General features: G+C 35.2%; 1 protein-coding gene across 10 annotated transcripts in view; it reads left to right on the top strand.

Annotated features, from left to right (window-relative positions):
• Positions 1–13,280, top strand: part of MYCBP2 (MYC binding protein 2) — a 183,507-nt gene that overhangs the window by 152,430 nt on the left and 17,797 nt on the right. For 9 of the 10 annotated variants that reach the window (XM_033051559.1, XM_033051558.1, XM_033051563.1 and 6 more), the window contains 14 exons: positions 625–2,268; positions 2,994–3,163; positions 3,508–3,752; positions 4,445–4,612; positions 6,292–6,449; positions 6,865–7,064; positions 7,342–7,491; positions 8,365–8,525; positions 9,120–9,276; positions 9,965–10,189; positions 10,798–10,863; positions 12,057–12,296; positions 12,377–12,475; positions 13,081–13,161. In XM_033051559.1, coding sequence (XP_032907450.1) covers positions 625–2,268; positions 2,994–3,163; positions 3,508–3,752; positions 4,445–4,612; positions 6,292–6,449; positions 6,865–7,064; positions 7,342–7,491; positions 8,365–8,525; positions 9,120–9,276; positions 9,965–10,189; positions 10,798–10,863; positions 12,057–12,296; positions 12,377–12,475; positions 13,081–13,161 — 3,764 coding nt within the window. The remainder of the gene's footprint in view (positions 1–624; positions 2,269–2,993; positions 3,164–3,507; positions 3,753–4,444; positions 4,613–6,291; positions 6,450–6,864; positions 7,065–7,341; positions 7,492–8,364; positions 8,526–9,119; positions 9,277–9,964; positions 10,190–10,797; positions 10,864–12,056; positions 12,297–12,376; positions 12,476–13,080; positions 13,162–13,280) is intronic. The other variant, XM_033051557.1, reaches the window with a different exon arrangement.

The following is a 13,280-nucleotide window of genomic DNA, read 5'->3' as shown; positions in this document are numbered from 1 at the left end:
GAAAAAAGTTGGCTTGTTTTTTGGGGGGGATTTTTTAAGTGTTTTAGTAGCAGAACGTGAGTGGATTGTGATCTTTAAAAATAGATTCTTCAGATTGTAAATTTGAATAATTTTGAGCATATTTGCAAGCCTTTTGCCCAATTTACCTTATTAACAGTGTTTCCTACAATTCCTGACTTTTGAGCATTAAAGAAAGTAAATCTGGCTATATATTTGATCTCTGTGCAAGTCTCCTGTTGCAGTTGGCCTGTCACATGTTGAGATAATAGATAAATAGTCCCTGTTGCAACTTTGGTAAATTTAGTTAACTCCTGGAATTTTAGCTAAGTATGTAAACGGTGCTCCCTTTACTAGTGTTTTCTAGAAAGAGTGAACTGTTGATACCTCCATAGTAGCATTTTCTCTGTAAAAATCTCCTAACACTTGTTTCTGTGTATCTTTGGAAAAGAAATGTGTCTAAAGTATTCCAGGGAGAAAAAGATCCCCTCATGTTTCCTCTCATTTTGATGTGAACAGAAGCATGTGTTTGATCTTTATCTTGTGTTCAGGTCTTTAGTCCTTGTTTTGTACTGCTAAAGGTGTCACTGTCAACCTGTAACAATTCAATTATGAAATACTATACAGGTGAAAGAATGAATTTCACGGGAGCTGCTAGACCGATTTCTCCAGCAGGAAAATCAGACATGTCATCAAAACACAGAGCTGACTGCAGGTCACCCAAGCTTGATGTGCGAATGAACAGAGCTGCTGCCGAGCAGAAGAAACCCAGAAATACCGACGGCTTATCAGCCAGCGAGTGCCTGATGCTGAAATCAGATACTGCAAAGTTGCGGTCAGACTCGCACAGCAGGTCTTTGTCGCCAAATCATAACACTTTGCAAACACTAAAAACTGATGGAAGAACAACTCCTGGTCTGAGAGCTGAATCTCCAGGCCCAGGAACCCGATCATCTTCTCCAAAGACAAAGACACTCACAGGTGTTAGATCTGGTGCTAGTTCTCCACGATCCTCATCACCCAATGACAAAACTCTACCTCAGAAAGCTCCATCCCCTGTAAAAACAAAGCTCGATCCTCCTCGAGAACGCTCCAAATCAGATTCTTACACGTTAGATCCAGACACCCTTCGCAAAAAGAAAGTACCACTAACAGAACCCTTAAGGGGCAGATCCACTTCACCCAAACCAAAAATTATTGCAAAAGATGGAAAACCTGCACCAGAAACTGAAAACAGAGCTCCTTCCCCTCATGTCGTACAAGAAAATCTTCACAGTGAAGTAGTTGAAGTCTGTACTTCAAGTACTTTAAAGACTGACAGCATTACAGATACCACCTGTGAAGACAACACCGAATTCAGAAGTCTGGATGATGGTTCCAATAAAGTTCATTTTAGCATTGGAAAAGCACCACTGAAGGATGAGCAAGACACGAGAGCATCTCCAAAAGTGAGCCGTAAATGTGCTGGCAGGCACACAAGACCCAAAAAGGAAAAATCCAGCTTCCTTTTCAAAGGAGATGGATCAAAGCCCATAGAGCCTGCCAAGCAAGCCATGTCACCTTCTGTTGCAGAATGTGCTCGAGCCGTATTTGCCGCATTTCTCTGGCATGAAGGAATAGTTCATGATGCCATGGCATGCTCATCTTTTTTGAAGTTTAATCCAGAACTGTCCAAAGAGCATGCACCCATACGAAGCAGTCTGACCCAACAACCTGCAGAGGAAAAAGAAACCAAGTTGAAAAATAGACATTCATTGGAAATATCGTCTGCTCTTAACATGTTTAACATCTCACCTCACGGACCAGATATCTCTAAAATGGGTAGCATCAATAAAAACAAAGTCCTCTCAATGTTAAAAGAACCTCCTCTGCATGAAAAGTGTGAGGATGGAAAAACTGAAACTACCTCGTTTGAAACATCCAGTCACCACACGATGAAATCCAAGTCTCCTCTTCCGTTAACACTGCAGCACTTAGTAGCTTTCTGGGAAGATATTTCTTTAGCAACTATTAAAGCAGCTTCCCAAAACATGATTTTTCCAAGTCCTGGTTCTTGTGCAGTGTTAAAGAAGAAGGAAAGTGACAAAGATAACAAGAAAGCCAAAAAGGAGAAAAAGAAAAAAGAAAAGGTTGAGGCTAGGCCAAGGGGAAATCTTTTTGGTGAGATGGCCCAGCTTGCAGTGGGAGGACCTGAAAAAGACACCATCTGCGAGTTGTGTGGAGAATCCCATCCATATCCAGTGACTTACCACATGAGACAAGCTCATCCAGGTAAGACTCCATATTTTTAATTCCTATGTCCATCCATAAAGTATATTTCACACACATTTTGTTGTTTAGTTACTGTTACAAAAATGTGTCAGGCTGTCCTTTCTATTATATACACTAAATTAAAAGTTATACTTGCATACAGATTATTTGCATATCTTTGTGTATAATTTTAAGGAGTTAGGGATCTAAAGTTTCAAAGTTGTTTCAAACAAGGTCAAAATAGTGCTCTGACTTTACAGTAGCTCTTCAGAAGCATGCCATGTTTTACACTTAAGGATTTGAAACTGGTGAGAAAATTGAAAATAAAAAATGAGATTGGTCAGCATTTCTACATTGACAGAAGTTTTCTGTTACTGTTCTACTGTCAAGAGTAGAAAATGTCTGTCTACTGCGTCAGTACTGGGTGTCAGTGACTATATTTTTAATGTACTTGTTGTCATGTACTTTTCTTTTAGCTCTGTGTGTGCAAAGTTAAAATTCTGAATCTTTCTGAGAAACTAATCAGCCAAAGAATGCCCTCCATTCCCTCTTGAGCTTTGTTAGCTAGGAACAAGGTTTTTATGTTTGCTAAATTACAAATATTGTTGGCTAACTTACAATACTGACCTTACCATAATTTAACAAGCATTTGTCTTTTTCCCATCTTCATCCTCTTTTACAGCAATAAATAAGAGAATGAGGATCCTTCTTTTGAAATAACTTGTTCTCACCTTCCCCCGATGCAGGTTGTGGCCGCTACGCAGGTGGCCAAGGTTACAACAGCATTGGGCACTTCTGTGGAGGATGGGCTGGGAATTGTGGTGATGGTGGCATCGGAGGGAGCACGTGGTATTTGGTGTGTGATCGATGCAGAGAAAAGTATCTCCGTGAAAAGCAAGCAGCAGCAAGAGAGAAGGTATTTTCAGCTCATATGGTTAACTTTCTATCTGCTTAATAGCACTGTGTTTTTAATGGGAATACTACAAAAGGTGTTTTTCTTGCACTGGTCTTCGAGGACTAATTTCAAAATCTTGCTTAAAGTATGCAAGTATGTTGATATCAACTATGCCAATTTAACTTCATTTTTTAAACTAAACTTTTTGAAACTTTTTGCACAAACAATTAATTCTGAGACAGTTGTTGAAACTATCAGATGTTCTTTAAGTGTTTGCAAAGGTAGAATTAAGCAACTGTATTATGAGCTAGGTTGTCAGATTTTCCTGTGGTGAATTTAATTATGCCTTATTTAAATTTATCTAGATTAAACAATCTAGGAGAAAACCAATGCAAGTTAAGACACCTCGTGCCTTGCCAACTATGGAAGCTCATCAAGTGATTAAAGCCAATGCACTGTATTTACTGTCGCTAAGTAGTGCTGCTGAGCCCAGTATCCTCTGCTATAACCCTGCAAAAGCATTCCAGTCTCAACTTCCCAGTCTCAAAGAAGGAATTTCTGAAGACTTTCCCATTAAGATGCCATGTCTCTATCTACAGACATTAGCAAGGTAATTAATGGAAATGTATGAATATTGATTTTCACACTCATCTATCTAGTGTCTCAGATAAAAATGTGTATGTAAACTAAACTAAAACTTACATAGAAAAAGATGTATTTTCTTAATTCTTCATATTTTTTTCTTCTATCTGTTTTGATCCATGATCTTGTTCAATTTTTTAGGATTTCTTTCTCCTAGAGTCAAATATACCCTGAGTAGCTTTTGGATGCTAAATATTTTATAACAGTTCCGTTTCTGTCCACAGAATTCAGAATTTCCCAAAGAGTTTAATTTAGCGTGTTAGTAGCAGACATATGTCCTACTTTTTTCTCTTCACAGTTAAAAATAGTAAAAAGGAAGTCAGAAGACTTGTACTTTCTTGGTAATTCTAAGTAAATTTCTCTGTAGTGTCTGATGTTTATGTTGGGTAGATGTTTGGACCTAAAATACAGTGTGGAAATACCTGATGAAAATACTAAAGGATAGTAAAGGGTAATCCCCACTACCTGTTGGTTGAGAATGCCACTGTATCTTCCCTAAACACTTTAAAGTGACAACCTAACTTAAAAGCAATAATAGGTGAAGAGTAAGTGAATAGCATTGGCTGACAAAATGTATTGGCAAACAACTTTTGTGTAGTATGTGTGTATTTCAGCAGTTTTTAATCTTTAATCCTAATTTTAAAATCTCATTTCGTGTAGGCATCATCATGAAAATTTTGTTGGGTACCAGGATGACAACCTCTTCCAGGATGAGATGAGATACTTGCGCTCAACTTCAGTACCTGCACCGTACATCTCTGTTACTCCTGATGCAAGCCCTAATGTCTTCGAAGAGCCAGAGAGTAACATGAAATCCATGCCCCCAAGGTACTTCCTTGTAATTCCAGGTGCTACATTCAAATGTTAAAGCAGTAGCATAACACCAACTAAAAAAATAAAAGGAAAACATTGTTTCAGTTAAGAAACTGAAGTATCAGATCAGTCTCTGAAATGGCAGTGTAAAAGCCAAGAGCATATGAAGCTGTAGTTAGAAAATTTTCAGTGAATCATACCATATCAGGTATACTTTCAACTGTTAGCAGTGGAATGTTTGAATATATAAATATGCAAGGAATAAACAAATCAAACCTGAAACTTTTTACTGTGCTTCAAACCAATTACTTCTCTCTAGAAAGATCCTGGGTTTAGAACCCAAATACAAAAAAAAATAATTGTTCAGTTGATAAAGAATCTTAGCATATAGGGAAATTTATCCAAGCCTCTACTTCAGGCCTGCTTATTTCCCCATAGAGAAACATTTTCCAGAATCTGCAGAACTGAAGAAGTGATCTAAATATGAATAATCCGAAGACTGTAACTGTTGCAGACTTCTTGAATATGTAGCAGGTTTTTTTGACTGTATATCTGTTCTTTATCACACCTGATTGAGTGTAGATTAATGGCCTTTTTGAAAGGAAGTAGCTGTTGTTCTCCTTTCAGGATTTCATTCTAAGGGGAAGTTTGAACAGGAGGAAATTTCATTACCTTACACTTTCCAAAGTAAATGTTGTTGCTTTGTTCTGTGGACATATAAATATCACTGAAGAAATGACAGTGCTGTCTAGGAGCAAGAGTGCTACATGGTTTCTGCCAGGTTAAACCGCCTTCTTGTCTCGTTAAGTTTACTGTGACCTAATTCAAGCAGGTATAAAAATTTTTGTTTCACCAGGGAAGAAATGGCTCTTACTATTAATAATAGTCCAGAAACTACTTAGATGCTCAGTGTTTCCAGATGTCAGTGATTCCCCATACTATAGTGAGGATGTAATGAAGAGAAAAATCTGCTTTTAATCTGTTTCTATTTCAATTTGTTGTATTTCATACTGACTGCACAAATAGTTTATTGGAATACTACAATCTATAATGTAGTCTTTTCAGAAATAGAACTTTTCTAACAAAACTCCTTAAGAGTGCATCGTATTGGTATATTCCTTTATTAAAACTGTGGACACCATGGTCTCCTGAGGCCTATAGGGACAGCATAAGCTGGGAGTCCTTCTGCAGACTGTAAGAAGTCCACTGAAGGTAAGGAGTAAAATATGTCAGAGGTATATAGCTGTAGCAATTCAAATTTGACTTAAAGGCTAATAATATTAGAAACTATTACTTCACATAAAGTTCTAAATTTCAGTTGGCTTGTGTATTAAAAACTCACTTCATAGATGTTTTCACATACATTCTCAGGAGAAGTTTGGTCTGAAACTTCAATTTAGGCATGATCTGAATGTTTGTATCTCTAAAAGAAATACCTAAATTCTTGGAACTCATCATGTCCATCATTGCATTTGTTTATAAAGCACTTGCATGCTTTTTCACCATGTTTAATTCTAATATGTGCTCCTTCTTTTCCAGCATTTAAACAGTTATTAGGTACATAAGACAAAGTTTCATGCAGTAGTAACATTGTGATTATGAAATGCATGTATCCTTATTAATTATTGGTGTATAATTCAGATATGCTCTATATATTTCTTAATGGGTGTATTACTTCACTGATTTCTTTGTAGCTTGGAAACCAGTCCAATCACAGATACAGATCTTGCAAAGCGCACAGTTTTTCAAAGATCATATTCAGTTGTTGCATCGGAATATGACAAACAGCACTCAATTTTGCCAGCACGTGTAAAGGCAATCCCCAGGAGACGAGTCAACAGTGGAGATGCAGGTAAGAGCGCAGACATCAGAAGCAGGGAAAAATGATTCAAGGATTTGCAATTCTTCTTGGAAACTGTAGACAAGTATATTTTTTGTAAATACATGTGGTGACTTTTTTGTCACAAAACAAAATAATAGTAAACATTAGGTGTTTGATAATTGGCACAGAATTAGCCTAAAATTTGATTACAATTTACTGTAATTCTAAAATTTGTGATGAATCTCTGTGCCTGATTTAAAAGTGAAGGTGGTATTTTCTTTCTCAGCTGAAGCATCATTTTTCCATATTGCTTTTTTAGTGCAGTTTTCTCTCAGAAAAAAAAATCAATTCTAAAAGTGCTTTATTTCTTTTCATTTTTACTATGGCTATAAAATTGAAATGCACAAGGAATCTAATGTATGCATATTTTTATGCTTTTGAATAGAAGTGGGGTCCTCTCTCCTGAGACATCCATCACCTGAACTTTCTCGGTTAATCTCCGCCCACAGCTCTCTTTCCAAAGGAGAGAGAAATTTCCAGTGGCCAGTATTGGCATTTGTAATCCAGCATCATGATTTGGAAGGACTTGAAATAGCAATGAAACAAGCCTTACGGAAATCTGCTTGCCGAGTCTTTGCCATGGAGGTATTCATGTACTGATGGCTCTTGTGTGATTATAACAAGATGGTTGTAAATTCTATCTTGGAATTTTTTTTAAGATTATACTATGTTCCCTGTGATATAGTTGTCATTTTAATAAACTGTTTTAGCTGCAGAGCAATAATGTCTTACCTGAAGACCTTTGCATTATTATTTGCCTGTCCAAATAATCGGTGAACTCCTTGCATAATTGATTTAGGAAGTGGTTTTACTCTGAGTTTACTTAACCTATTGGTAACTCCTTATATGTAATTTGTTTTAGGCCTTCAACTGGCTTCTTTGTAATGTCATTCAAACAACTTCTCTTCATGATATTTTATGGCATTTTGTGGCTTCCCTGACTCCTGCACCTGTAGAGCCTGAAGAAGACGAGGATGAAGAAAATAAATCAAATAAAGAAAATGCAGAACAAGTAAGTGTGGTTCTGCTGATTTTGTAGACAAACGTGAAAAAAGAAATCCCTTAATCCTTCCTCTGTAAAATAAAACCTTAAATTGTAGTTGAATTCATTTTGTAGACATAGATTAATTTTTTTCTGTATCATCACTTTTTATGTGCTGATAAACTACAAAATCTTCTAAAGCATTACTTTTTAGTATTTATGGGAAATAAAGCAAAAAAACCCACAAGCACATTGCTAATCCATTTTAAAAAAACACATTTACTTTTTATTCCTTCTTTGCCCTGCCGCTAGAGAGAAGATAAAATATTTTTAGAAAAGCTTTATAGTTTGGTTTGCTATGTCTTTCAGTGTTCTAAGGAAAGTCCATAGTTAATAATGAAAATGCATAGTTAATTTACATATTGCTGTGTATGTGTATATATAAAAATAAATAAGTAATTATATGTGCACTAGGTATACTTAATTTAGTGATTTACAGAAAATCTTTAATTCTGAAAGTACAGAATGGTAACGTTTACAGAATGGTAAAGTTGCAAAGTTTCCTATGGCTGGATTTTGCTGCTCAGATAAAGTTGGTTTCAACTGCTGTAGTATGTTATTTATTTCTGGCTTGTTTCTTTGTTTTCAAATTATTGCTGTGAAATGTTTCACATCTTTAAATAGTGAGAAATATGTGGTAGTATACAATATACTTCCCAAATTCGCTGCTTGAGGCTCATGAGTAACTTACTGTAAAAATTGTCTGACAGGAATTGCATCAAATTCACATTAATTGCAATATTCTTGCAGTTGCCCTTAAAGCAAATAGCAGAAATGTTTTTGTTTATTAACCTTTTGTCTCAGGAAGTCTGTTAATAACGTGCGAATGGCTTTGCTCTGTAGGAAAAAGACACACGAGTGTGTGAACACCCTCTGTCAGATATAGTGATTGCCGGGGAAGCTGCTCACCCCTTACCCCACACTTTCCATCGCCTTCTTCAGACAATCTCTGATCTTATGATGTCACTTCCCAGTGGGAGTGCATTACAGCAAATGGCCTTAAGGTAAGCACAAATCAAGAAAATTCTTGAAAAGGCTGGGAATGTAGGAGAATTGCAGGTTAAAAGCTTTTGCAATGTAAATAGGATGCTGGAAAACATTGTGTGAGAAGGAGCATATCTAATCTTTACCACTACGGAAGAGATACATAAAAGACACTTATTGTTTATACAGATAAATAATAGTATAAAAGACTTTGTAGCGAGATCTTTTAAATTCTATGCAGCGTCCACTATGAAAAATAAAATGTTACAGAATAATACAGTAGGATCTGCATGTATGTGTGTGGTAGTGTAGTGCCCTTTGCTCAGAAATCTGTCATCTGGATCATATCTTTAAACTTTGAGATTTTTTTCTGTGTATTTGTTTCAAAGACACAAAATGAATAATAATAGTTGCATTTACTATTAAAATTCTAAGAAAATTTGTTTCTACTTTCCTCAAATGGTGCACTAGAAGCACTTGACATCCTGCAAAATTTTAAGTTAAATGTTTATAGAAAATACTTTGAGAAGCAAAAATGTATTTTATAGTTTCATGGGTAAGTTATGTCATTTGCCAACATACAAAATTTCAAAGTCAACTAAATGTGTTTTCAGGTGCTGGAGTCTTAAATTCAAACAATCTGATCACCAGTTCCTGCACCAGAGCAATGTTTTTCATCATATCAACAATATTTTGTCTAAATCTGATGATGGAGATAGTGAAGAGAGTTTTAGTATCAGCGTTCAGTCTGGTTTTGAAGTCATGAATCAGGCAAGTATTACAGCTCTGGCTCAGAAACAGGGATCATTTGTGAACAGTCTGTACTTCTGATGAAGATTTTTTTTTAAATTAAAAGATTCCTTATTGCAATGTCATATTTCCTTGAACAAAACTCTGTTTGGGATTTTGTCCCTGCTGTTTAGGCTCTCATATTTAACTTTAGAGGGTCAAATATTGACTCTTAGCCTGTATATCACTCAAACCTAAATTTTGGAGCAGTGCTTGTGCTTGTTTGCAAGTGAAGTTTTTGGGGAATAACATGGAGTTGGTTAGCCTTTTAAATATTGTGTACTTCTAGTTCTTCTTTGCTTACATCTTTTTCATTCTGTTATTCCAGTGAGCATGAATTAATATTTAATATATTTAAATATTTAAATAAAAATATTTAAATATTTAAATAAACATTTAAATAAACTTTAAAATTTAAATATTTAAATAAATATTTAATATTTTTAAAGTTTTACCCATTTACTAATATATTTAGGCATTTGCTAGCATATTCAGCTCTTGGCTATTAATGTTTTCTTTGAATAATTTGAATTAATAAAGGACAAATTTCTTGGAGAGCACATTTGTCAAAACAGAAATGTCTGTGCAGTTTTAAAAATTTTAAATCATTGTAAAGCCTGTATTTGGGCTTACTCTCAAGTATTTTAAAAATTTTTATTTGTTTTCACAGGAACTGTGTATAGTAGTTTGTCTGAAAGACCTAACCAGCATTGTTGACATTAAAACATCAAGCCGACCTGCCATGATTGGTAGTTTAACAGATGGATCTACAGAAACGTTCTGGGAGTCAGGAGACGAGGACAAAAACAAAACTAAAAACATCACAATCAACTGTGTAAAAGGAATCAATGCACGTTACGTTTGTGTTCATGTAGACAATTCCAGAGATCTTGGGGTAAGAGGAAAATGAAACTGTCTCTCATTGAAGGTGCATAGTCCAAGCTGTATGTGTTTATCAAACAAGGAGCACTGTTTTCTTTGTCAGTTGGTAATTCTAATTCGGTTGTTCACATTTCAAAGTAAAGTTTCTAAATCCTGTGATTTAGAAAGCAGGAACTGTTATGATCAGACCAGTCTGTCTGAGATTGCAGCTGCATAAAACTGAAACTGGGAAACTTAATTATTAGTAGCATGTTCTATTTCACATGCATTTTCAATCATTTAATTATTTTAAGCTACTTTCTTGCTCATGGTTTCCGCACAAGCATTGAAATAACGGGCTGTCATAAAATCCAAATTTTCTGGTCTTTCTACATTCTTTTTACTGATCTGTACAGTAATGTTACATATATATCTATATTTCAACTACAGCTTTTAATACAAAGAGCAGACTCTGTTAGAGAGCTGTGTTTTGGAATTCTTTGTCCTTGCTTTAGATCATGGGGTTTTTTTTTGTAATGAAGCCATTTTTCTCTTTTATGTATGTACTCTCTTAATACACAAGAAGTACTCAGAACTGTCTCAGTTGAAGTGTTTCATTCTTATTTTGCTTGTCTGTTGCAGAACAAAGTGACCTCTATGACCTTCCTAACTGGCAAGGCAGTAGAAGATCTCTGCAGAATAAAGCAGGTAAACATTTTGACAGTTGGCATAGAAAAATTGCTGTCATTTTTTATGCAAATAGTTTTCATTTCTTATGGTAGATAAATTACTTTGCAAATGTCAGACATCATAATTAGCCTTGGAAAATACAGTATTATTAATTACAGAATTCAGTTATGTATGCTGACTATTGATCAAGCTTTTACTTTTCTGCTGAAGCAGAACAGGGTTATGTAAAATGTTCCTTAGATTAATTTAGTTTTAATTACTACATGGTAACCTATCCTTTCAGTTGTAAAAAGTTTCCAAAAAAGACTCCCAGAACAGAGGCAGAGACTGATTCAGCTTTGCTCCCTCTTTGCTCTAACATTCTTCCAACAGCATTTTACCTTCCAGCACACCCACTTACAGTATCCTGTCTCAGGGTATTAAAAAAAAACAGTTAGCCTTGTCTGCTGCAACACAGTTCAGTGCAGACACTGAGAATTAATGCAGAAATGGGAAAGAACAAATATTAAGTTGATTGTAAATGAGCCCATGGATAGGAGAGAGGGCTCACTTGGCTCAGGCTTGAGTTTCTCTGAGTAGTGATGTGAGGCACTGCCCCCCATCAGTGCTTGGTTTCCAGTGGTTTCATTGCAGTTTCATATGAAATACATTATTTCATATAGCATTATTTATGTTCTTCTTTCTATAAACAGTACATATTTAAAAATAAACTTAATTTGATACAGTTCATCTGCCTTTTTTACGGTTAAGTCCTGCATGTCTTGGTAAGGGTAGCAAATACTGACTACCACAGAGTAGCAATTTCTTTGGCAGAGGTTTGTGTGAATAGAGATGAAATAATGTATCTAATGATAATTATGTGGCATATTTTCAGTTAAATTACAGAGGCTATATTTTTCTTTTTTCATAAAAGTAGTGACCAAATACTTGTTTCAAGAGTTGTTTTTTTTAATACATGAACTGTTGCTTTGAGGATAAAAGAGATAGGAAGATCACTATTTCTAATAAGCTTTACAGATAAAACAGAAATGGCTGTATGTCACTTTTAATCTGAACTCAGGAAGTTGAGTATTTTTATAATTAAATATAAGTCTTACTGCTCAGGTGAGATTTTCATTACCAGCATAGTATTTGTTACAGTGATATATGGTGATAGGTGACTTTTTGTTTGATGTAATGTCAGTTTCCAACTTTTTATTCCTCTCTAATAGGTAGACTTGGATTCAAGACATATTGGCTGGGTAACAAGTGAACTTCCGGGGGGTGATAATCACATCATCAAAATTGAATTGAAGGGTCCGGAGAACACTCTAAGAGTTCGACAAGTAAAAATTCTTGGATGGAAGGATGGTGAAAGCATTAAAATAGCAGGCCAGATTTCTGCAAGTGTGGCTCAACAGAGAAACTGTGAATCTGAGACACTGCGAGTATTCCGACTTATAACATCCCAGGTGGGATTTTAATGGTGTATTATACAGTGAAAGTTACTGTGAATTGTAGATTGAATTCATTATCATTGTCTTTCTCCAAGGTATTTGGGAAACTTATCTCTGGAGATGCTGAGCCAACACCAGAACAAGAAGAAAAAGCCCTGTTGTCTTCCCCAGAAGGAGAAGAAAAAGTACACAATGTATTTATTTGTATTCTATCAATAATACTTGCTGAAAAAAAGATCCAGGATGATTTTCAGTGTTTGTTCCATTTCTAATGGTGCATAATTTTTAGATAAAAACAGAAGTAAAATGTTGCAATTGCTTATTTTTAAAATATCATGGTGGATTTTTAATAGTAAACCATAGTGTCTTTTTTTAAAGTAAATTATAACTGAGACACATGCATTTAATGGAAACACCATAGTAATGGTAATGCAAATGATGCCCACAGCTACAGAAGTACTAACACCTGTAGTAATGGTCAACCTGAAATTCCTGGTCCTTACCTTTTGCCTCAAGAGAGACTCTGTTAATATGCAGAGAAAAAGTATGAAGAAACTGCACTCCACTTGTTTTTCCTATTATTTCATTTGATGGTTAAATTCCTCTTTAAAAGAGAAAGTTAATACATTGAAGAGGTATTAATTAAGCATACTTAAATTGATCTTGCTTATATATCTTCCTGGGAAAAAAGCTATTAACTTATAAAACACAATTCATTGATACATTCCATGTTAATTGCTATAGTAATTAGGAAGTTCTTGAGATTTTTGGTCTAATATTAAACATGCTTTTTATGAAGGCAACATCAGATGCAGACCTGAAGGAGCACATGGTAGGGATCATATTCAGCCGGAGCAAACTGACAAATTTGCAGAAACAGGTTTGTTCCTTTTTAAATTATTTCGAGATAAAATATTGGTGTCTTGTAATAAATAAGCTCATTTTCAGTGACTATTGCTATGAAGATGTTCATTATAATAGAGCTGCTGATTAATTTTG

The sequence above is a fragment of the Catharus ustulatus genome, chromosome 2 (genome assembly GCF_009819885.2).
Source record: "Catharus ustulatus isolate bCatUst1 chromosome 2, bCatUst1.pri.v2, whole genome shotgun sequence".
Lineage (NCBI taxonomy): Eukaryota > Metazoa > Chordata > Aves > Passeriformes > Turdidae > Catharus > Catharus ustulatus.
The sequence above is the reverse complement of the archived record's forward strand: the minus strand, read 5'-3'. Positions and strand labels throughout refer to the sequence as shown.